This window comes from Octopus sinensis, linkage group LG10 (genome assembly GCF_006345805.1).
Source record: "Octopus sinensis linkage group LG10, ASM634580v1, whole genome shotgun sequence".
In the NCBI taxonomy this organism is placed as follows: Eukaryota; Metazoa; Mollusca; class Cephalopoda; order Octopoda; family Octopodidae; genus Octopus; species Octopus sinensis.
The window spans coordinates 72,949,381-72,976,112 of NC_043006.1; the positions used below are offsets into that span (position 1 = coordinate 72,949,381).

A 26,732-nucleotide genomic window follows, 5' to 3' on the forward strand; every position below is an offset into this window, starting at 1 on the left:
TTAATCAAATTAATATTCAATTTTCCACCCTTATTATTTTAAATATATATTGATACAAATACATGTATACACTGACTCACCTAATGATTAAAAAAATATACATACTAATAGAGATGTTCACGACAGTAGAAAGATTTACAACCTGTCAAATTCTGCTGAGATTAATGTAGACGTTACAAATTAAGCAATAAGTTGTCTCTTTCAGTGTCAGAATTAAATAAATTAAGAAGTAATTCAGATACAGATGGCTGGGCACAGATGGCGGGGCACCACACTTAATGTGTACGTAGGCTGCTTACAAATAACTGTCTGTATATGAAACTATATATAGACATGGAGAGCTATGATGTACTCATAAACATACATACACATAAATATACATACTCTTAGATATAAAGAAAATACAGGCACCATCTTTGTAGACATATACATTCACATTCACTTGCATATACATGATATATGTATATAGGCGCAGGAGTGGCTGTGTAATAAGAAGCTTGCTTCCCAACCACATGGTTCTGGGTTCAGTTCCACTGTGTGGCATCTTGGGTAAGTGTCTTCTACTATAGTTTCAGGTTGACCAAAGCCTTGTGAGTGGATTTGGTAGATAGAAACTGAAAGAAGCTCATCATATATATATGTGTGTGTGTGTGTATGTGTGTGTCTGTGTTTGTCCTGCCACCATTGCTTGACAACTGATGTTGGTGTGTTCACGTCCCCAGTAACTTAGCAGTTCAGCAAAAGAGACCAATAGAATAAGTACTAGGCTTACAAAGAATAAGTTCTGGGGTCAATTTGTTCAACTAAAGGCGGTGCTCCAGCATGACCAAAGTCAAATGACTGGAACAAGTAAAAGAATAAAAGAATTAATAAAATCTGTAATTGTTTATATCTGTGGAGGCAAGGACCGAGGCCTTTGGCATTATTCCATGCTTGAGAAGAAGACCCATCAAGCCAACCAAAATTGCTGTTGTGGCAGATACCGGTGTCATGCAAATTGACACCTGTGCTGGTGGCATATAAACGCATCCCAGTGTCATGCAAATTGACACCTGTGCCGGTGGCATATAAACGCATCCCAGTGTCATGCAAATGGCACCTGTGCCAGTGGCACATAAAAGCACCCATTACACACTTGGAGTGGTTGGTGTTAGGAAGGGCATCCAGCCATAGAAAACCATGCTAAATGAGACTGGAGTTTGGAGCAACTTTCCAGTGTACCATCCCAGTCAAACCATCCAACCCATGCCAGCATGGACAACAGACGTTAAACGATGATGATGATGATGTATGTAATAATCCTTTCTACTATAGGCACAAGGCCTGAAATTTTTTAGGGGAGGGGGCTACTTGATTACACCAACTCCAGTACACAACTGGTATATATTTTCATCAACCTTGAAAGGATGAAAGTCGAAGTTGATCTCTATGGAATTTGAACTCAGAATGTAGAGACAGATGAAATTCCACTATGCGTCTTGTCTGGTGTGTTATTGATTGTGCCAGCTTGTCAACTTTATGTCAATGAAAATGAGCTTATTGTAAACATGCATGTGTTGCATGATGGGATAGCATTACAGATGGATAAGAGAGTGGGGGCACATGGCCTGGTGGTCAGGCTGTTGGATTCACAGTCATATGTTTGTGAGTTCAATTCTTAGAACTGGCAGTGCTTTATATCCTTGAGCAAAGCATTCTATTTTGTGATCTTTCAGCCCACCCAGCTGAGAATGAGTCCTGTCTGTTGTGGAGTGGTGCCTCACAGACTATCGGTGTCAATGGCTGTTGTTGGTTACTGCATACTAGATGATGATGATGATGATGATGATAATAGTAAGAGAGAGGGAGGGAGAGAATGATGACCAGCAATAGAGATGGATGAGGGTAAATGAGAGTGGTAGATGGTGATGAAAAATATCATGGAGGGGTGCAGAGTGATAGCTAGCAGTAAAGAAAGATATAATGAATTCATTTGTGTCTCCTCTGATGTCATTTGTATTATTTTTGTATTAAAATGTTTAGAGCACATTAACCCTTATTGTGCAGGAACCACGTAAATTTCGTTTTGTGCATGTGCACTGGAGACACGGGGACCAAGTTAAATCGTTTTAGACTATGGGGTACTTTCTGAAATTCTCCACATTTCATATGATGTAGGAAAAGATCTCCTTCAGTCATGAATGACCATGGGAGTGCACCTAAAAAGTTTCCCTCTTAGGCACAAGTCTGGGCAAAGTTGTTTATGGAAAACCAGCAGTCGCCCATGCATACCAGCCTCCCCTCTCTGTGCCACTGATGTTATCCAAGGGAAAGGCAAAGGCCAATACAGCTTAGCATCAATGACATCAACTTATTTCTACAGTTGAGTGAACTGGTGGAATGTGAAATAAAGTGTCTTGCTCAAAAACACAACACAGCCTGGTCCAAGAATTGAACTCATTACCTCATGATTGTGTGCCTGATGCTCTAACAACTGAACCACACACCTTCGCTATGCTCATTTTATTGTGTGTACTATGTCCTAGGAAATGTGAAGAAGAGAAAGAGGTTGCCAGAATTTATTTGTATATAATTAGCATGTTACATTATCAACACAATTTAATCAGTGCAGCGAAGCTTAAAAACTTCCTTATAAGGATGTTTAGGCTTGTATTAAGGTGTTATAATTATGGTATATAAACTGGATAGGTGACAGGTGAGTTTAGTAGAAGCATTTATATGCTTAGTACAGTAATGTTTCTCATGTTACAGATATTTGTTTTATCATGGATGCTTGCATTTCTAGTGTTTGTCATGCTCCATTTATTATATTCAAGTGTTACCTGTGGTCTTCATGTTCAACATGCATGAATTTGTGTTTTCTTATTATGTCTCCATCTGGTTTGAAGCTGATTTGCCTCCTTAGAGGTGTAAAATGAAATTTTAAGAGTTCTATGTTGAAGCCATAGTTTCTTTTCACTGTGTGGTAAGTAGTTTGCTTACGAACCACATGGTTCCAGGTTCAGTCCCACTGCGTGGCACCTTGGGCGTCTTCTACTATAGCCTTGGGCTGACCAAAGCTTTGTGAGTGGATTTGGTAGACAGAAACTGAAAGGAGCCCATCGTATATATATATATATATATATATATGTGTGTGTGTGTATGTTTTTGTGTCTGTGTTTGTCCTCCCAACATCGCTTGACGATCAATGCTGGTGTGTTTACATCCCCGTAACTTAGCGGTTCGGCAAAAAAGAGACCGATAGAATAAGTACTAGGCTTACAAAGAATAAGATCTGGGGCCGATTTGCTCGACTAAAGGTGGTGCTCCAGCATGGCCACAGTCAAATGACTGATACAAGTAAAAGAGAGGAGAATGCAATGCATGATATCTTGATTTTTTTACTTGTTTCAGTTACTGGATTGCAGCCTTGCTGGGGGCACTACCTTGAATAGTTTTAGTCAAGCAAATTGACTTCAGTACTTATTTTTCATCATCATCATCATCAGTTAACATCTGTTTTCTGTACTGGCATGGGTTGGATGGTTTGACAGGAGCTACCCTGCTGGAGAGCTGCTCAGGCTCCCTGTCTGTTTTGGCACGGTTTCTATGGCTGGATGCCCTGCCTAACACCAACCACAGCACAGAGTGTACTGGGTGCTTTTTATACGGCGCCAGCACCTACAAGCCCGTGAGCTTAGGGATGCTCAGCTGGAGAGGGTTGCAGGGGACAGGCCTGTATTCAAGGGCAACCACATTTTTATTTAGCTTGATGTGTCTTTTCAAACACAACAAACCACCAGGAATCTTGGTCCCCTATCATCTCTTCTGTGATTTACAACATCTGTAGATCCTTTCTCATCACTTTGGTCTAGTATTTATTCAGCTGGTCTCTTCTGCTAAACTGCTAAGTTACATGGATGTAAACAAACCAGCATTGGTTGCTGGGGAATAAACACACAGACACACACATATATATACCAAATTCACTCACAAAGTATTAGACGGATTGAGACTACAGTAGAAGACATTTGCTCAAGGTGCTATGAAGTGGAACTGAACTCAAAACCATGTGGTTACAAAACAGATTTCTTAACCACATGACTATGCTCATGCCTCCAATTGTTTTCCAGTCTTGCACTTATTGCACTTCTTTCATTGTTGGTGATCAGAAGTTTTATAGAGAGACGACAGTTGTACTTCTGATATTCCATGTCATATTTTATTGTGATAGAGACTATGCTTAGGTTAATTTATGCTTTGTATCACCTGTCAGTTCACATGTCTGGTATATGGCCTTTGTTGTGGAATATCCCCTGCTTTTACAACATTTTTTGACAGAAGTCTTTTCACATTTGGTATTGATTTCTATATATTTGACCAGCATTGACCAGCTGTGACACCATCTGGTCTTTATTTTCTGATATTTTGTTTTTAGAATTGAATTTTTCAATATCTTTAAAGGAAATACAGCTGTCAATTGTAGCAGCTCAAGCAGCCAGTAGAGAATTCCTCAACAGCTTGAAAAATCAGTAGTGAATATTATAGAAGATCAAGTTTTTGTTAAAAAGGTCTGTACAGACAAGGAACTAATAAATGTGACTTGTGTATAGAAGAATTTTACCAAATTTTTACAACAGAAGATAATATAATAAATTCTAGGCAAGAACAAGCTTTAAGATGCTTGTATATGAAAAAATTTACCATTGCTCAATATAAATGAGTTAAAAATACTTAAACAACGAAATTTATATCTGACTATAAGTTTATAACTGGCTATAAGAAATAAACAATTGATTATCCATTCAATACTTGGAATTGAAAATTAACATACAACTCCACTTTGTTGAATGCAAAGAAAATCAACATGAAACTTTAACCAGTTAAACTGGAAATGATATTTCTGACCCGGAAGAAACTCCACCAGTATTATAGTAAAGTTTCCAAATGCAATAGTTACTAACAGATGTAGTCGAAACATATGTAGGTCTATTTGAGGCTGTATTTATATATAAAAAAATGATGAAAGGTAATGCTAATGCTACTTCATCATAATCATCATCATTATTATTGTCTTTGTACAGCTTCTAATGCTGGAGATGTACTATGGTGTCAGCTGTTCACTACCAGTGAACTAAGGTAACACTCCTTATTTTTCGAGCACCACCCGGAGTATTTGAGCAGTTCCAAGCAGTGCTGTTTCCTTCAAGTGTTCCACCCTTATTGCAACTTCTATTTGTTCTGTGTACTTCTCAAGATTATTATTATTATTGATATCAACTACTCCAGGAAACCTATATGGTTAAAGGTAATATATTTAGAATAATCCAATGGAATATATCTTTGAATTCTTGAAATTATATAAGAATTATTACCGGGTTTAAATACTAACCGATGAATAGCCTATTTTGAATACCTAACTGTGAGCAAACCAGTAAATGTTTGAAGGAATCCCTTACTAATTACCTGTGTGTGTGTGTGTGTGTTTTAATATTTCGCTCAAGCGTTGCAATGCTAAAAACCTGGTGTTAGAACTTAATATACACATGCTTCAGTATGAAGCAGCAGTCGAGTACAGAACAATAAGTAAATGGACCGACAAAGGAAATAAGCAATTATGAAGTTCATAACACAATTGTTTATTTCCTTTGTCATCCCAATTTCTTACTTATATGTGTGTGCGTGCATCTATAGATGCATGTATGTCATGTATCTCCCCTATAGCAAGACACCTGTGTTTGGCCCACTTGTCTTCAACACCAGGCAAAAACACCACCTCCCCTTCTCAGTTGAGAGGCTTCTTCTTTTCCCTCTCTTTTTTTTTTTCCTTTGTCTTGCAAGCTGCTTGGTGACCTCACCAGTGCCAGTGTTACAAAAAAGCACTCGGTGCACTCTATAAGGTGGTTGGCATTAGGGAAGGGCATCCAGCTGTAGAAACTATGTCAAAGCTGATACTGGGTACTAATGCAGCTCTGGACTGAAAGCTAAACAGGCTGAAACTTCAAAGTCACTGTCAACACTATTTTAATTAAAGAATAATAAATATTTATTCTGTGATAAGTATTGAGTTATTCTTCAGTTTAATGTAAACATACACACAAACACAAGCACGCATGCACACACACATATATATGACAGGCTTCTTTCAGTTTCCGTCAACCAAATCCACTCACAAAGCTTTGGTTGGCCCAGGGCTATAAGTAGAAGACACTTGCCCAAGGTGCCATGCAGTGGGACTGAACCTGGAGCCATGTGGTTGGTAAGCAAACTACTTACCACACAGCCACTCATATATGTATACGTACATATACATATATATATATATATATGATGGCAATGATATATATATATATATATATATAATATATATATATATATATATATATATATATAGAGGGAGAGAGAGCGAAAAAGAAAGAAAGAGAAAGAGCTAGCTAGCTAGATAAATAAATAAATAGATAGATAGATAAATATATGTAATATGGTATGAGTAAATGTATCTTCTTGTCTTGATATGTGCACATAAATTATAAGTGAAACTTAATGTTCATCCAGAACTTTGTTAGTTGTTTACAGTTATTCATGAAAATCATGTTTAGGCTGTTCCTTGTTTAATAGACTTCAGGAAATATTAACCTTGCTTGGAAATCTGGCTGAAGAAAAATCTGGCTCAATATAGAACATGGCTATGTCTGACTTATGCAAGCATAGAGAAGTAGATGTTAAACAATGATAGTGATGATAGCATAAATCTGTTCTTGTTTACTTACCTGTTTGTTTTGGTCCCGAAACTGAATAAGGTAGCTGATTTTCTCACGAGATTTCTCCAGATCCTCCTGCCAACACTTCTGGTCATATTCTATGGCACTGTCACTCTCTGATTTTCTTTCTTGAAAAACCTTCCGCTGTATTCGATCTCGGTCTGCCATTTGTGCTTTTAGGACATCTCGAATATGTTTCCTGCCAGCAATAATTGTAAGTTATAACAAACTGTTAATAAAATGTGTAATTAAAAACTCAGAGGTGTAGATGCTGCTATGTGGTTGAGAAGCTTGCTTATTGACCATGCAGTCTTGGGTTCACTCCCATCGTATGGCACCTTGGGTAAGTATCTTCCACTATAGACCCTGGCAGATTAAAGCCTTATAAATGGATTTGGAGGAAGCCTGTTGTGTGTTTGCAAGTATATGTGCACATGTGTGTGTGTATGTGCATGTGTGTGTATGTATACCCTTGTCTAGATGTCCCACAATGGTTGTAAATGGGCAAAATTATTTTGCAAGCAAAGTCGTTCATTTCCAGTCAGCCATAGAAAAATCTGTCTTAACAAATTCCATCTGACTCCTACAAGCATGGAAAACTGACGTTAAATGATCATCATCATTATGATAAGCTGCTCATGAAATTAGAGAAAGAGTCTATTACACACCTTTGCTGACACTACGTGTGTAATTGTCCGTCATGTAATATATTAACTATGTAAATCAGGTTTTCCGGTTTAATAAAGTCCTTAATTGCTATAACTCTATAATCAATGTCATTGTGGGCAGATAAGTGATGACTGCGTGGTTTTCAATTAAGGTTCCAAATTGGGATGAAACTAGTTGGATTGGTACCCCTTTTCCTGACCATGGAGAGATATTTTTAGATATTTCTTTACATATATAAGTAGGTGTAGGAGTGGCTGTGTGGTAAGTAGCTTGCTTACCAACCACATGGTTCTGGGTTCAGTCCCACTGCGTGGCACCTTGGGCAAGTGTCTTCTACTATAGCCTTGGGCCAACCAAAGCCTTGTGGGTGGATTTGGTCGACGGAAACTGAAAGAAGCCCGTCGTATATATGTATACATATATATATATGTGTGTGTTTGTGCTTGTCCCTCCAACATCAATTGATAACCGGTGCTGGTGTGTTTACGTCACCGTAACTTAGCGGTTTGGCAAAAGACACCGATAGAATAAGTACTAGGCTTACAAAGAATAAGTCCTGGAGTCGATTTGCTCGACTAAAGGTGGTGCTCCAGCATGGCCACAGTCAAATAACTGAAACAAGTAAAAGAGTAAAAAAGAGTAAAGAGTATATACCTGTAGTATCCAATCATAGACGTAATCTAAGATTGTAAACGTACTACCCTGTAGTACATCTGAAGAGAATTATTGCTGTCTTCTATCACACTTGAACAATGAGGATGATGAATCAGTCTATAACTTTTGATTCTTACTTGTTTCAATGACTGCCCCAAAGGGGTTGGTTCAACGAATTGATCCCAGCTCTAATTTCATAAATATGGCAGGTACTTACTCTGTCAGTCTCTTATTGAATTACTAAGTTACAGGGATGCAAACAAAGGAATACTGGTTACCAAACAGGATGTGGGAGGAGAGGGGAAGAACAAAGACACATGAACATATATGAGCATACAGTAATCTCTTGCCATATCGTGATTCACCTTTCACAGTTTATTATTTAAGCTTACATCGATTCTTCCATGGTGTTGCTTTGCATTTATAATAAAATAAATATATACAAATCATAATAATAATAATAAAAATATACAGTACTGTTTCTACTTTGTGGATTTTCACTTATCGTGAGGGGTTTTGGAATGTAGCCCCCACGATAGACGAGGGATTACTGTATATATATATTTATGCACGCACACACAGACGGCAAGTTTCCACACAGATTCTGTCAACAAGATCTGCTCAAAGCATTGGCTGACCCAGAGCTATAGAAGAAGACACTTGTTCAACAAGCCATGCAGTAGGACTGAACCTGCAAAATAAGCTTTTTAACCATACAGCCATACCTGGGCCTACATGTTTTTATTAATTTTGCTAATACTAAGAAATTAGGAAGAATTTAGAAAAAAAAAAGCTAGATGGAGAGAATGGTCATATGTCAAAATGCCTTCAAGTGTTAACTTTGCTGCTGTTTATATTCTAAGCTGAACTCCTACGAAGGCCAACTTTAATTTCATCCTCCTGGGGTTCATTAAATAAAGTGTCCGTGGAATATTGTAGTTGATTTAATATTCCTATAAAGTAGTCCTGATATGAATCAGATTATATCAAATACTAAGGTATAAATTAGATATTTCATTACTTAACTGACATTTAGAAGATATCTGAACATATCTGAACAGATATATCTGTGTGATTAAGAAGCTCATCTTGCAACCTAGTGGTTGTGGGTTCAGTCCCACTGTGTGGCATCTTGGGCAGGTGTTTTCTACTAGAGCCACTGACCAAAACACTTGTGAGTGGATTTGGTAGACAGAAACTGTGCAGAAACCTATACATAATCATCCTCATGATGATCATCATTTGACACCCATTTTCCATGTTTGCACAAGTTGGACAGTTTGACAGGAGCTGGCAAGGCTAGGAGGGCTGCACCAGGCTCCAGTTGTCTATTTTGGCATGGTTTCTATGGCTAGATGTCCCTTCCTAAAGCAAATCACTTTACGAAGTGTACTGGGTGCTTTATATGTGGTGTCAGCATGGGTACTTTCTGTATGGTACTAGTACTAGCGCTTTTTACACAGTGCCTGTATGAGCACCTTCTACATGGCACATATATATATACATACATGTGCATATATATGAAATAATATATTTCACTCATAATTATATTATTCAATTAAATTCAATTGTGTTTTGTTTTGGAGAGAATTGAAATAAAGCTTTCACTTAATTTTATTATAGTAGTAACTATGGAAGACTTGTGGAATTATCATTTGTATGGACTTAAAGATTGGTCGCTATTTAGTGTATAATTTAGTTATTGTAGGTTTACTATTAATACCGATACAGATGTACATAGATTTATGTGTTTCTTGTTATAGTTTAATTTTAAAGTTAGTATTTAATCCTGCCTATATTTAGATTGAATACTGTTGTACATAGGATAAATATGTTTGAAAGTTGTATTTTTTTTTTGTATGTTTGTTCCCAAACAACACTTCTTTTAGTGCTGTTTACACTGCTGGATTGAGTGGTACTGCCCAGGTGTTGAAACCATAATGATATCCGTGGGGCAGCTGATGATGGAGGTATGTTGGATTGTTGGTATGGCTGTGTTTGTATATGTGGAATAGTGTTATAACACATCCTTTTGATATATATGTGTGTGTGTGTGTGTGTGTCCATGTGTGTATGCTTTGCTGCTACTTGATAACTGGTGTTACTTCACTTACAACCTTCTAACTTGATGTTTTGGCAAAAGATATTGATAGAATAAGTATCAAACTTAAAAATAAGTACAGGGTGGATTTGTTCAACTAAAACCCTTCATAGGGGTACCCCAGCATGGTTGCAGTTCAATGACTAAACCAAGTAAAAGGTAAAAGATATAAAGCCATGATAGAGTTTTTAATTTAAATATGGTAGTTTTGTATTTTAGAACCAGAAGTGGTTTCTGATGGGTGGGTTGATTGGTATCAAAACATATGACTACGTAACATAATGAATAATTTCTAAGGAATGTAAATTGGTGAAAATTAGTAGTTGAGTATTAGGACAAAACTGTTTATTAATTAAATAATACAGATGTCATATATATGTGGGGGGAAAAAAAAACAAATAAAAACAGGGAAGTCAACCCAATGAGCATATCTCAATGTAGTCAATTGATGTTCTAGAAATAGCAGCCAAACCTCTTACATATTAGATTTTACTGTCTTAAAAATAGATATTGCACATTAGCTAATGTGGTTCTAGGTTGTTGCGAAAAGACAGGATAATCATGGCTGGAATGGCCTCGATTAAAATTCTGTTTAATCAAAGGTGGAAAATCCACAAATATCCAGAGTTTCTGAAATTATAACTAAAGAAAATGGGGACTTTCTTTCGTTATAATTATATAAGTGTGTGTGTGTGTGTGTACATATGTATATGTATGTATATATGGATGTATTTATGTTTCCACTGATCTAAACACCCTGGTGATTTTTATGTCCAACAGAGGCTAACAGAATACACAGCAAACTGAAGCAAGTACTGGATTCAATACAACTAACTTAAGACCCTCTAAAACAGTCCCTCAGCACAGCCACAATACAAGAATGGAAACTAGTAAATAAATAAAAGAATAAAGACAAACATGCTATCTGTAAAATAAACATACTCAATTGATTTCGTGTTTAATTTGTGTTTCTATATATCCTGCCATCTGTTATTTTAGTTTTTCTGACTTCTATTGATTTAGTTTAGTGTACAGAAATGAATCTGTAGTGTCTTATTGAAAACTCATTATTTGTTCTTATAATAAAGCGGCCCGCTGGCAGAAATGTTAGCATGCCGGGTGAAATGCTTAGTGGTATTTTGTCTGTCTTTACACTCTGAGTTCAAATTCTGCCGAGGTTGACTTTGCCTTTCATCTTTTCGGGATCAATAAATTAAGTGCCAGTTGCATACTGGCCCCTGCTGCTCCCCCAAAATTTCGGGCCTTGTACCTAGAGTAAAAAAGATTATCTGTTCTTATAGTTAAGATGGCATAATTTTGCTGCCATGTAAAGAGTTTGTGTTTCTACCACTTTTGCAGTAAAAAAAGGAATGGAAAATAAAAGATTGTTGCTAAGTAATACAAGCTTGAAGGGAATACATATATGCAAATATACAGTTGTGGCTGTGTGTGGTAAGTAGTTTGCTTCCCAACCACATGGTTCCGGGTTCAGTCCCACTGTGTGGCACCTTGGGCAAGTGTCCTCTACTATAGCCTCCAGCTAACCAAAGCCTTGTGAGTAGATTTGGTAGACAGAAACTGAAAGAAGCCCATCATATATATATATATATGTGTGTGTGTGTGTGTGTATGTATGTATATGTTTGTCTGTCTATATTTGTACCCTGTCATCACTTGACAACCGATGCTGGTATCTTTATGTTCGTCAAAAGTGACCGATAGAATAAGTACTAGGCTGACAAAGAATAAGTCCTGGGATCAATTTCTTTGACTAAAACCCTTTAAGGTGGTGCTCCAGCATGGCTACAGTCAAATGACTGAAACAAGTAAAAGAATACATATACATACATACACACATATATATATAGTGAGGGTTCTTGGCCTAGTCTTTAGGATGTTGTACTCATGATCTAGTGATTGTGATTTCAATTCCTAGACTGGGTTGTGCATTGTGTTCTTGAGCAAAACACTTCATCTCACATTGCTCTGTGATCACTTCGACACCTGATGTGTTGTACACAGTGCACCTGTTCAGCTAATGTGTAGCACAAACATTTGATCACTATAAACGAATCATTTGTTTTCCATTTGCCAAACTGCTAAGTTACAGGTAGTAAACACAAGGACACACTATCAAAACCTATGCCTCCCTATCATGCTGCATCACACTTCGTATACATGCATCACACAATCTGTTCTTTATCCTGAACGAAAAGCCCCTTGTTGCTCGCAGACATAATAGGCCCCTGAACTTTTTCCAACTCATTTTACTCTGTCTACTATGCTTTCAGAACTTAATCCCACCCCACCCCACTCCGCTTCTGATTAAAGCGTCTAAGTAACCATCCAGGAATTTGATGGAATCTTTTGCCCATGATGTCAAAGTGGCTTATTATCCTTGTAGATCATGCACCTCTCGTATATGAAATCTGCTTTCTCTGTTATATATATACCATACTTTAATGTGTATAAGGACCCCACTTGTATAAGGAAACCCCTAATTTTGGGGGCTTAAAATTTGGAATAAAGGTTTAGTAAGGAATTATAATACTATCCCTGTATAAGAAACTCCCATATTTTTTTAACCTAATTTTTAACAAGAAAGGGTTCCTTATACATTTTAAGATATGGTATGAGTGTGTATATATGTTTACATTTTTATTCATACATTTATAATTAGGCCACAGCTACTATTGTAAATTAAGGCCAAGTGGAGAGTAAGAGAGAGAGAGAGAAAAAGTAAGAGAGTAAAAAAGAGAGTGAGTAACATTGAGAGAGGAAGTAAGAGAGGTCGGTAGTTTATATAATCACAAGGAAAAAATATAGATAAATGCACGTCAATCAATATATCTGTAAGAAAGAAAACAGGATGAGTAAAATAGCTGAGAGACCTGATTGACCTGATAGAATTACATTATTAGCTGAGAGAGGTGATAGGGGTTAAAACATATACCATTATTTAAACAAATATATATACATATCTCCAGTGATAGTAATCAAGATAACAACTTTAAGCCTTCCATACTGTACACACAACTTATTGATTTTATTAAGAAATATCTCTTGAATAGGTTTGACACGATCCAAGAGACTGCATTTTCCTCTTGAAACAAGAATGTTATCATTGGTGAACATTGACAGCTATTAGTTAAATCTATTTACCTAGGTGACATTTAGATAGGTTGATGGGTGCAGACATTTCTGTGTAGTTAGGAAGTTTGTTTCGCAGTCATTCGGTATATTAGTTCCAGTGTGAAAAACTTTGGCCTTAATATCTTCCACAAAAAACCTTGGGCCAAAAAAAAGCCTTGTGAGTTGATATGGGAGACAGAAACTTGAAGAAGTCTGTCATATATAAGCCATCCATGGACAGACCTATAACCTGTCTTCATGTCATAATTTTTTCTGTGCAAAATAATATCAGCTGGTTGTAGGTCCTTAGTGAATGACTTTTATTCCAGGGATTTCCTTCTCCTCAGTGGATTGTTTTCACTAGGACTGGTGAGCACCATCTTCCCTTGACTATATTAGATGGCCATTGGCTCTTTTGAGTTCCTTCACTCTTTGACAGGTCTTGTTTTTCATCTCACAGGGTGTCCAGAAATCACTCTCTTCTCTAAGCAAGGTTGGTGGTGCTACCAGTTTAGTTGCCAATGACTCAACCATGCAACAGGTTATACTGGGTTACATATTACCAGTAGTGTGTGTGTGTGTATGCATAATCATCATCATTTAATGTCCTCTTTTCTGTACTTACACGAGTCAAATGGGATTTGTTGAGGTAGATTTTCTATGGTTAGACACTCTTCTTGTCAGTTACCCTCACTTGTTTCTAAGTAGAGGTAATATTTCCTCATGACATGAAATGTCTTCACAAAAGACCAGAAATGAATGACTTTGCTTATATTATAGTGATCCCCTTTTACAAGTATCATACAATGTCAAGACAAGGACACACAAACACACACAAAATGGACCTCTTTCTATTTCTGTCTAATAAATCCATTTACATGATTTTTAAGTCAGCTCATGGCTTTGCTAGAAGACACTTGCCATGCAGCAGGATTGAACTCCAAATCACATGATGGGAAACAAACTTCTTGACTACATAGCCATGCCTGAGCATTATAAGTGTGTATGTATACACACTGTAAGGTTGTTTTTTCGTCATTTATCTCTCTACTCCTCCTATTACCTTATTGTATTTCTATTCTATTCTTTCTTTGTTTCATTAGATTATATCCCCTCTCTCTTATTGTCTCTCTTTCTCTTCTTCACTCTCTCCCTTTTCTTTCATTCTAGGTTAGTCTGTTTAAGGCCATACAAACCTGTAAGCTTCTTTCTCAGCTGGCTGGCCATAAAATGGTTTCTCCCAAGCATTATGATATCGAGTGTGCTCTTTCTGTCTCATACGCAGACTTCGGTGTTCATTCTGCCAATGCTGGTCATAAGTTTCCCAGTGCATATTAATTCGTTTCTTTGGTGTCAAAGGTTTCAAAGGATTTATTCGTGGGGGTATTTTGATCTTGTCACTCGGTACTTTTGTAAGTTCTTTTGGTGGATAGGGCCCGAAAATTTTTGAATAATTTGTGCAAGATCGATGGAACACCGGAGTACTCACTTTAGAAATTTTTGGTAGGTAGATACGGGACATTTTGCTTGAGATGTATTTCTTTCTGTCTCTGACCTGTTTTATCATTGACTATTCCCTGAAATATAAGAGTAAAGTAAGAGATAAAAGGAATATCATGCAGGGAAAGAAATTGAAGCTTCTGATCAGGAGTGGATTAAGACCTATAGAGGCCCTAAGCACTTGAGAGATATTGATGGCTTCATATATATGTAATCCAAAGTATAAATAATGATATACTATAAAATAAATTTGTTTATTCTAAAATGAAACAAAACTAACAGTAAAATGGAAAATAATGTTTATTTTTGTATGCTTCTACTTTATTTATATTTGAAAAGTTTCTCCTACTTTGATTCAGATCCTCACTATGACATCATGAACACTTCCAAGTTATATTTCTGATCATATATACTCTAACTTTTCATCATCTGATACAAGATCACTGCCTCCAATCAAGATCACTTGATTCAGATCCTCACTATGACATCATGAACATTTCCAAGTTATATTTCTGATCATATATACTCTAACTTTTCATCATCTGATACAAGATCACTCACCTCTTGTTACTTGGTGATCCTGCCAGTGCTGATGTCACATAAAAAACATCCAGTCCACACTGTGAAGTGGTTGGCATTTGGAGAGGCATCTAGCTGTAAAAACCATGGTAAAACTGACCTTGCCTGTGCTTATGGGACATAAAAAGTGCTCAGTCCGCTCTATAGGGTAGTTGGCATCCAGCCATAAAAACCATGCCAAAACAGACCCAGTAGCCTGGGGTAGTCTTCTACCTGGCCAGCTCCTGTCAAACCCATGCCAACATGGAAGGGTGGATGTTAAATGATGATGATGACAACAACGAGGGTGATAAACCACTGTGAATATTATTTTGGCAAGTTTAAAGTGATTTCTTTTGTGCAATAAGCCATTTACCATTTCTGTGCTGCCCCGCTTCCTTCGATGCCCTAAGCACTTGCTTATTTTGCTTAATGGTTAATCCAAAGCTGCTTCTGACATTGTTTCAAATTTTAGCACAAGGCTGGAAATTTTAGCAGAAAAGGGCATAGTTTATTACACTGACCTTAGTACATGACTGATGCTGCTGATAATAATGGTTTAAAACTTTAGTACAAAGCCAGCAACTTTGACAGGAAGGGACAAGTTGATGGCATCAACACCACTGCTAGACTGGTAATATTCTATTGACCCTAAAAGAATAAAAGGCAAAATTGACTTGGGTAGAATTTGAACTCAGAATATAAAGAGCCAGAAGAAAAATGCTGCCGAACATTTTGTCCAGTACACTAATGATTCTGCCAGTTTGATTGTTGTGATGCTTCTAACAATAATGATCATAAAACTGTACATCTGAGAGAACAGGGTAGTCCAAATATTTAGTAACTCTTTTTTTTTATACTGCTTTTATAGATTTCCATGACTCTCTTTAGACATTCAGTTCCATTATTATGAATTTGAATAGGAAGCTTGAGCCATAGTGAATCTTTCATTAGCTGCTTACACAACCATGGTCGCCATCCCTTTGGATGTGGTGATAGAGGTTGGTGATCCTGACAGTTGATCTTCTAGGATTACTCTGCTTAGCATCAATGTAAGAAACACTGTTGGCTCTATTGAGCTCTTCCACTACTACTTCACAATCTGCCATGTTGCAGTCTCATGACTATGCCGTATCCCTGGCAGGGTGGCTGAATGGTTGCTATGCCTTGTTAAAAGGCAGCCCATAACTATGCAGGGCTTGGTTGTCACTCTGTGCGGTATTTTCAAAATACCCACATACCGCAAAGTGACCCTAGTATTTGTTTTATCAATGGAGAGCAAAGTTTACTTCCATGAGATTTGAACACACACACAAAATGATATTCCTAAATGCCACAAGACATTTTGTTCAACTCTCTACCAATTCTGTCAATCTAGTGTTTTGATATAGTAGAAATTGGGAATTAGTTAAACTGGAAAAAAGATTTGCATGAGAACAAAAGAAAATGTTTTTTAAAAAAAAAACCCCTAAAAGTACACAGAAGACAAAAGAAGAGAGGAATTAGAAAATATAATAGGCACAGGTGTGGGTAGGTACAAGCATGTAGTTTGGGCTCAGTCCCACTGTGTAGAATCTTGGGCAAGTATAATCTGCTACACAGCTTGGCTGACCAAACCCTTGTGAGTGGATTTTATAGACAGAAATTGTGGAAGCCTATATCACATGTGCAAACATGCATGCATGCATCCTTGTTTTGACATTGTTTAATAGTTGTAAACAAGTGTCACCACCATGCAAGAGGTCTCCTTTGTTTTCAATTTTCCATGAAGTCATGTTGAGTCATGGAGATGTATACTTTTCTACACTAGGCACAATGCCCGAAATTTTTGGGGAAGGGGCCAGTCGATTAGATCGACTCCAGTACACAACTGGTACTTAATTTATTGACCCCAAAATGATGAAAGGTGAAGTTGACCACAGCGGAATTTGAACTCAGAATGTAAAGACAGATGAAATACCTATTTCTTTACTACCCACAAGGGGCTAAATACAGAGAGGACAAACAAGGACAGACAAACGCATTAAGTCGATTATATCAACCCCAGTGCATAACTGGTACTTATTTAATCGACCCCGAAAGGATGAAAGGCAAAGTCGACCTCGGTGGAATTTGAACTCAGAATGTAGCAGCAGACGAAATACCGCTAAGCATTTCGCCTGGCGTGCTAACGTTTCTGCCTGCTTGCCGCCTTAGTCATAGAGAAATATTATCTTGCTAGGAAACAAGTAAAGGTTGGTGACAGGAAAGGTATCTAGTTGTAGAGTGTCTGTCTCAATGAGTTCTGTTTGACCCTTAGAAGCATGGAAAAGTGGATGTTAAAATGATGATGAGGATGATGATTGAAGTAAAATTGGAGAGATAAAAAACACTCTATTTCCAATATTCTACATTTAACAAAGAAAGTAAGCCAGAAGAAAAGCTGAAAGACTAAAATATGGGAAAAATAATTTTTGAAATCCTTTAACTGGAGAGGGTTTGTGTAATGGATGAACTTCCAATTATATGTTACTTAAATCTGAAGCGTGTGCACACACACGCACACACGCACACGCACACACACACACGCACACACGCACGCACACACACACGCACACACACACGCACACACACACGCACACACACACGCACACACACACACACAACCACACAAGTATATATATATATATATGTAAACTCATTGAGACAGACACTCTACAACTAGATACCTTTCCTGTCACCAACCTTTACTTGTTTCATAGCAAGATAATATTTCTCTATGACTAAGGCGGCAAGCTGGCAGAAATGTTAGCACGCCGGGCGAAATGCTTAGCGGTATTTCGTCTGCTGCTATGTTCTGAGTTCAAATTCCACCGAGGTCGACTTTGTCTTTCATCCTTTCGGGGTCGATTAAATAAGTACCAGTTATGCACTGGGGGCGATATAATCAACTTAATCCGTTTGTCTGACCTTGTTTGTCCTCTCTGTGTTTAGCCCCTTGTGGGTAGTAAAGAAATAGGTTTTTCATCTGTCTTTACATTCTGAGTTCAAATTCCGCTGTGGTCAACTTCGCTTTTCATCATTTTGGGGTCAATAAATTAAGTACCAGTTGTGTCTCTCCCACTACTTCATGACTGCTATTGGTTTATTTACATCCACATAACTTAACAGTTCAGCAATAGTGACCTATAGAATAAGTATCAGGCATTAAAATAAGAGCTGGGGTCAGTCTGTTTGACTAAAAGCCCTCAAGGTGGTACCTGAGCATGGCCATAGTCCAATGACTGACACCCGTTAAAGACAAAAGCTAAAAAGATGTTAAAATTTGAGCTTGGAACCTAAAAGAAAATAATGAAATTCTGCAAGACATTTTGTTATATCCGATGCTCGACTGATTCTTACCAGTATTTCTCCACCTTATACTTGATAGTGATATTAAAATAGTAAACTATGCTAAACATGACTATTACCAGCATCTGAAGGAAAAACTGTTATCTTCTACCCAGGTAGATAACTGAATATTGTTGGTGCTAAACTCTCTCTCACAATAAAACAAGATAAAAATATCAAATCAACATCTGTTGACAGATAAAAACTTGTTTTCATTTGCTGCTAATATTATTAAACATGACTAACACATTGTGTGTGTGTGTGTGTGTATCAACAGATTGTTATTTTTATGTGTAAATAGTGTTCAGTGGGTAACCTGCTGCAACTGCATGAAAATAAAGCAATTCCTTAAAAAGGTATTTTTCACTTCTATTATACCAGAATGCATTGGTTTTGTATAGATATGTGAGTGTGTGTGTGTATGTATTATATATATATATGTGTGTGTGTATGTGTGTGTATGTATTATATATATATATGTATGTATGTGTGTGTGTGTGTATGTATTATATATATATATATATATGTATGTATGTATGTATATATGTGTGTGTGTGTGTGTGTGTGTATATATATATATTATTTATTTCAGTCATTTGACTGTGGCCATGCTGGAGTACTGCCTTTAGTCGGGCAAATCGACCTGCAGGACTTGTTCTTTTTAAGCCTAGCACTTATTCTATCAGTCTCTTTTACCAAACCACTAAGTTACAGGGATATAAACAAACCAGCATCAGTTGTCAAGCGATGCTAGGGGGACAAACACAGTTGCACAAACTTATATATATACATACATACATACTTAAATACATAAATACCACACAGTGAGACTGAACCCAGAACCATGTGGTTGGAAAGCAAGCTACTTAACACACACCCACTCTTGCACCTGTGTGTGTATGTGTGTGTGCTATATATATATATATATATATATAAAATGAAACAAAACTTTTCTAAACTAGAAACCTTAAATAAGAATTACCATAGCTGTAATTAGAAAAGTATTATCATAGCCCTAAGTAGAATCCTAATGAAGAACAATCCTGTAATATCAATGCAGTGTATAATATAAACAACAAAATCACCATAAACTAAGAAATCAAGACCCATTTAACAAGTTTGTCCTATGAGAACTGTAGTAGACTAGCAAAGTTAGATGAATTATATCCCTTTGCTGGTAGTGTTGCAGCTGACACCTATATATTCCAGTGGTTGTCAATCTCCCTCTCTCTCTCACTGCTTGGACACCAAAGAACATGGATCTCTCTTTTGGTTTACCTATGCCAGAACAGCATGCAAGAGTTTCACTGAAATGTTCCGCCTGTTGCTATTTTTCTCTGACCACATGTTCAACAAAGTATACTCATTATTTACAAAATGTTTTGCTTTAGCTGTGTTAACTCCAGTAATTTCTATGAACTCTCTATGTGAGTATTGTATATATTTTGACTGAGACACTTCAGCTCATTGCTTTCGCTCACAACAATAAAAAATAGTTTAATGTTAAATGATGTCTCATTTCCTTATTGCATTCTTCACGCAAAAGTTAGTGGTAACATCTTATTTACACTCTACTAAAAAGTGGTGACCCCTGACAATTTAGAACAACAACACAAAATATTAAAGACTGACCGGCAACAAGTACATAGATCTGAGGAATATTTGCATTAAGAAAATTCCATTGGAGAAAAATAAAATAACTATCTTCTACTCATCACATCTTTATCATCTTCTCTCTTTCTCTCTCTCTCTCCATCTGAGGTTGCCATATTTTTCCTTTTTTTTTGTACCTCATTACTACTCCCCACCATGCTCAGTCGAGGGGTTTTGTCCTGAAAATTACTGGTGCCATGTAAAAAGCACCCAGTGCACTCTGTAAATTGGTTGGCATCAGAAAGGAAATGCAGCCATAGAAATCATGCCAATTTAGACAGCAGGGCTTGATACAGTCTTCAGACATCCATTTCTGTCAAACTGTCCAAATCCTGTGAGCATAAAATTCGGTTATTAAATGGTGATGATGAAAATGACCAATAGTCTAAATAAAATAAATGATAAGCTTTTATGAATTAGCATAATTACCTGGTTTTTACTGGACATGGATAATTACATAGTTATTTACTGTTAGCGTGTATGGAGTCAGATCCTGCACATAAGATTGGCTATGACATTCCAGTAATTATATGAAAAAAAGAAAATACATACAAAAACTAAAAGATACGATACAACAACAATAACAACACTCAGCACAGCATATAAACTGCTGTCTGCGAGGCTGAAGGATATTGAATTGAGGTATGTGCCATCAAAACAGCACAAAAGTGCCATCCTGCATTCTTCAAAAATTCTAAGAAATATTCTTGAGATTGGAGGAGACTTGCTGCCAAACTTCAGGATAACACCCCTGCTAATTGAATTTGCATGTAACAGACTGATGATAATAATAATAATAATGGTAATAATAATGGTAATAATAATAGTAAATAGTGGAACCTAGAACATGACAATGGCACACATCGTGGAAGAATGCCCAAAGTTGGCACAAAAAGAATATAAGAAATGGAGGCATGACCAGATCATAAAAGTTATACACTGGAAACTGTTTCAGAAATGGGGATTTGAAGCTGGAAACACATGGTATAATCATCGAGCCAAAAGGGTACTGGAGTTGGAGAAGTGTAAGATTTTGTGGGACTTTCCTATTCAAACAGACAAGAAATTAGAAAATAATAGACCAGACATAATGATTATAGATAAAGAAAAGTGAAGTTGCTTAGTTGATTCTAGGATGCCTACTTGATTCCAGGATTGTAAAGAAAGAGGAAGAAAAACAAAAAAAAAATAATCAAACCCATAAAATTTGAAATAAGAATTTGGAGCATGCAAACAGTAAAGGTCGTGTCAGTAGTAATTGGTGCACTGGGAATAGTAAGCCAAGATATAGACAAATGGCTGAAGGAGATTGAAATAGAATACTCGGTGGAGCTCCTACAAAAAGTTTGTTTCTTAAGGACGGCAAGGATTATCAGGAGGGCTCTAAGCACTTCAAGACTGCTGAAAACTTGTGGATACTTAAGATTACTAGTAGTGATCTGCTATCCACATAATTCCTACTGGGAATAAGACCAAACCTGAACCAAACCAAAATAATAATGATAATAATAATAATGATAATATTGTCTCTGGCTTCCCAATCCTGGCTAAGAAGGAATATATTTACAGACATGATAGAGTTGAGATCTATATACACTGGAAGCTAAGCCAACACTATGGAATAACAACAGAAAAAAGATGGTATAGGCACACACCAGAAAAAGTCACAGAAAATGAGAAAGCAACCATACTTTGGGATATGCCAATACACACAGATAGAGAAATGAAGGACAATAGGCCAGATATAGTTGTCAGAGATCAAGAAAAAATATGCTTTCTAATCGATGTATCAATAGCAAGAGATGACAACGTTTCTCGAAAAGAAATGGATAACCCATCAAAATACGACCTGGAAATAGAGGTAACTTGAATGTAGAGTCTAAAAACAGAAATAATTCCTATCATAGTAGGTGTGTTAGGTATGATAAAAAAATATTCAGATAAATACATAACAAAAATACCAGGACTAACAAGTATCTATAACATACAGAAAATACCACTACTAGACACCATATACTTCCTACGTAAAACACTTTCGATACAATAACCATAAGAGCATCACAACAAACCACAGCACATACCCAAGGCACACAGAGCTGCGCTCTGTAGTGCAGTGAAAGCACATGATAAAAATAAGACTACTGAATAATAATAATAATGTTAATCCTTTCTACTATAGGCACAAGGCCAGAAATTTTGTGGGAGGGGGATAGTTGATTACATTGACCCCTGTGTTCAACTGGTACTTATTTTATTGATCATGAAAGGACGAAAACCAAAGTTGATCACAATGGAATTTGAACTCAGAATGTAAAGATGCATTTTGCCTGGTGTAGGAATGTTTTTGCCAGCTCACTGCCTTAAATTCTTTCTAATCTTGGCATAAAGTCAGCAGTTTTAAGGGATGGGACAAATCAGTTACATTGACCCTGGTACTTGATTGGTATTTTATTTTAACAACCTTGCATGGATGTAAGGCAAAGTTGATCTCAGTGAGATTTGAGCTCAGAACAAAAAGAAATGTCCCTAAGATTTTTGTGTGGTGTGCTAAAAATTCTTCCAGCTGGATACCATTAGTTTGTAGCTGAGGCACAAAGCCAATAATTTGAAGGTAAAGGTTAATTAATTAAATCGCTTACAAAGAATGTCCTGGGGTCGATTTGTTCAACTAAAGGAGGTGCCCCAGCATGGCTGCAGTCAAATGACTGAAACAAATAAAAGAGTAAAAGAGTATGTGGTTAAGAAGCTTGTTTCCCAACCATGTGGTTTTAAGTTCAGTTTCAATGTGTGACACATTGGGCAAATATTTTCTACTACAAACCTGGGCCAACAACAAAGCATTGTGAGTGGATCTAGTAGAGGGAAACTGAAAAGAAGTCCATCGTGTATGCGAGTGTGTGTATGTGTGTGTGTAATTTTGTGTGTACTGTTGTCTAGATAGATATCAAGCGATGATTGTAAATGAGCATCACTGTCATACAAACAAAGTTGTTCATTTCCAGTCTTCCATGAAAACATGTCTGGCCATGAAGAAATATTACCTCGTTAGAAAGCAGGTAAAGATTGGCTACACGAAGGGCATCAGGCTGTAGGAAATCTGCCCCAACAAATTCTGTCTGACCCACGCAGTCTTGGATAAGTGGACACTAAAAGATGATGATGATCTCATAGATAAGCAAAATACTAGAAATTTCTGTGATTATATTGCTTTCAAATTTTGGCACAAGGCCAGTAATTTCAAGGGAGGGGGCTGAGTCACTTACCTTGACCCCCAGTTCTCAACTGGTACTTATTTTATCAACCCATAAGGATAGAAAGCGAAGTTGACTTTGATAGTAGTTGGACTCAGAATGTACAGATGGACCAAATTCCACTTAGCACTGTGCTAATGATTCTTCCAGCTCACCACCTTATATTTGTGTGATTATATTGATGCCGGTAGTTAATTGGGACTTGACTTTATTTAGATCTGGAAACATTAAAGATAAAGTCAGCTCCAATGTAATTTGAACCTAGGACATAATGTTGCTAAACACTGCAACATATTTTTTTCTACCATGTTATGGCAAGAATGGACTAGCTGAACTTGTATAAGTGGCAGCTTGTTTGACTGATGGAAGGAGATGAGAAATCACAGGAGGTCGAAAAGTGTTGTTTGTGAGTTCATGGAGTCACAGGAAATTGTTGAGAAGGTGTTACAGTGCATTGAGAGTTGTTTTGAACTGGTTACAGTTGTTAGCAGAGTATTTGGGAATACATCAAGTGGAGACAGTTGGTGTCTACTCCATTCCCTAGCACTATATATATCACACTGTATTAGTGCATGACACTAAGGTGATATGTACAGAAATCATATTATAAAAGAGGTGATGAGTGATTCGAAGCTTACGTTTGTCATTAACAATTTTTTATGATACAAGAAGTTTGTTAATTATAAGAGACCTATTAGCTGGCATATTACAGTTGCAAAAGCAACAGCAACAGCAGCAGTGGAGGTGCAATGGCCCAGTGGTTAGGGCAGCAGACTTGTGGTCGTAAGAATGTGGTTTCAATTCGCAGACCGGGCATTGTGAGTGTTTACTGAGCAAAAACACCTAAGTTCCCCGTGGATCCGGCGGGGGGCGGGGGTGAACCCCACTGTATTCTTTCACCTCAACTTTCTCTCACTCTTTCTTCCTACTTCTGCCACAAAGCCGAGGAACCATGGTGTAACCCACTATGGTGTGGTAAGCTTTCAGACCCTAGTCTAGATTGCGAATCCTCTCTACCCTAGGATGGTTCAGCTCTCCACCCATTAAAAGCCACCGTTTATGGAATGAGGATAACAACGCAGCTTTCACGCCCATGCAACCGCCAGTCTGTTGCGTGTGGTGGGTGGATCTTCAAGTTGCCACACGCATTCTTAGTAGCTTATAGTAGGCTCGAATTAGAGATTATTCTTTGTGGCTAATGGCGTGAGTCCTGATTGGAAGAAAAAGTGGAGAAGAAGAAGCAACAGGAGTTGCAGCAGCAACAACAGCAACAACTACATCACAAATAGTTGATGGAGTCATGGTTAAAGAAGTCAGCAAAACACTGCAAGTTTGTTATTTCTAGATGTCATGGTGAATGCTATAACAGAATTTAGTTGTAACCCAGAAGAGGGTATAACTTTTTTGGCGTACTTCAGAAGATATGAAGAAACCTTCAAGGACGAATGCAAGTGTTGGACAGATGATGAAAAAGTGAAACTACTGTTACAGGAACTAGATGCTTCAGAACATGGAAAATACTGCAATTTTATCTTGTCTAAAAAAACAAGTGAAATTTGTTTTGAGGAAACAATTGAATTGCTATCCAAAATGTTCAGTGATAAGAGTTCCTTGTTTAACACTCACTGGGAGTGTTTGAACTTAGTAAAAGAGGAGGATGAAGATTTTGTTATTTATATCAGAATTGTAAATAAAATGTGCGGAAAATTTAAACTGAAGGAATTATCTCCTGACATATTTAAATGCCTCATTTTTGTGCAAGGTTTGATGGCAAACAAAGATGCAGAAATACATGCACAGATTCTTACAAAACTAGAACAGGAGGATCAGAATTTAAGCCTGCATGCAGTAGCAGAGGAATGTCAAAGAATTATCAACTTGCGACAGGATGTAAAGAAAATTAAAGGAAAAAAGTTTTCTCAAGTACAGACATGTCGACTGGAAATAAAGAATGTTATGATCGAATCCATGCCATGGATGTGGAGGTCTGCATTATAAGAAAGACTGTCGATTTAAACCACAGAAATGTTTCAGTTGTTTAAAAAATAGGATGTAAAAGCTCACATTGCAGAGCAAAGCAAAAAAGGTTGGAAAAAATTCTAAAAAGGTTTGCTCAATGAAGTTGAGATGACACTCAAAAAAAGAAAGTTTGTATATGTAAAAAATAATTGTTGTGAACATGAAACTAGTAGTGCCATCACAATTATTGATACTGACATGTGGAAGACAATTGGGAAGCCTACATTAAAGAAAACATCAAAAAGTGCATGAAGCATCACAGGTGAAAGATTACACTTCTTAGGTGAAATGGTAAGTAACATTGCATTTTGTGGTAAATCCTGTGAAGCAAAAGTGTTTGTGTTAAAAAATGCAACAAACCTGTTCGATACTGACTGGATGGAGTTGTTTGATTTATGGGACCTCTCCATGAATCTGTTCTGTAAAAACATAAATGATTGTTCCTCCAGTAAGAATGAGGTGTCAGATGAATTAAGAAAAAAATTTTAAATGCTTTTGCTGAAGTGTTGTTGGATGAATTAGGTTTGTGTACTAAAACTGAGGCATGTTTCCAAATAAAGGAAAATGCAATACCAGTGTTCAAACCAAAAAGAACAGTACCTTTTGCTGTGATAAAGCATATTGATGGAGAATTAGACAGATTAGAGAACAGTGGAGTCATCCAAAAAGTGGAATATGCAAAATGGGCAGCTCCAATGATAACAAGAATAACAAGATTAGTGTGTGCGCTGATTTTTCCACTGGCTTGAATAAATGTCTGAAAACCTGTCACTACCTACTCCGGAGGATATTTTTATGAAGTTAAACAGGGTCAAGATATTTTCGAAACTGGATCTCTTCAATGCATACCTACAAATTAGAGTAGATGAGGAATGCTCAATATATGTAACAGTGAATATGTATGAAGGATTATATAAATATAACAGATTACCACTTGGTCTAAATGTTGCACCTGCAATTTTTCTACAGGTTATGGATGCAATGTTAGCGGACTGTGAATTTGTAATTCCATACCTGGATGATAAATTAATTAAAAGTGAATCTTGTGATCAGCATGTCAAGCATGTAAAATGTGTTTTTGGTAAAA

General features: G+C 37.0%; 2 protein-coding genes across 7 annotated transcripts in view; one reads left to right on the forward strand and one right to left on the reverse strand.

The window, feature by feature from the left end:
- LOC115216764 overlaps positions 1 to 26,732 on the reverse strand; it is a 48,168-nt gene that overhangs the window by 11,363 nt on the left and 10,073 nt on the right. Inside the window, exons 3-7 of one of the 6 annotated variants that reach the window (XM_029786326.2) lie at positions 26,006 to 26,064; positions 20,805 to 20,884; positions 15,878 to 16,004; positions 14,492 to 14,872; positions 6,750 to 6,939 (exon numbers count right to left, since the gene is read on the reverse strand). In XM_029786326.2, coding sequence (XP_029642186.1) covers positions 6,750 to 6,939; positions 14,492 to 14,862 — 561 coding nt within the window. In that variant the 5' untranslated portion in view covers positions 14,863 to 14,872; positions 15,878 to 16,004; positions 20,805 to 20,884; positions 26,006 to 26,064. The remainder of the gene's footprint in view (positions 1 to 6,749; positions 6,940 to 14,491; positions 14,873 to 15,877; positions 16,005 to 20,804; positions 20,885 to 26,005; positions 26,065 to 26,732) is intronic. The other 5 variants (XM_029786331.2, XM_029786328.2, XM_029786327.2 and 2 more) reach the window with 5 other exon arrangements.
- On the forward strand, positions 24,977 to 25,624 carry LOC115216253. Its single transcript, XM_029785452.1, has one exon. It carries the CDS (start codon positions 24,977 to 24,979, stop codon positions 25,622 to 25,624), a length of 648 nt encoding a protein of 215 aa, XP_029641312.1.

Excerpts from the sequence above, each read along its gene's own strand:
- LOC115216253 (XM_029785452.1), top strand. The coding sequence starts at position 24,977 with ATGGTGAATGCTATAACAGAATTTAGTTGTAACCCAGAAGAGGGTATA.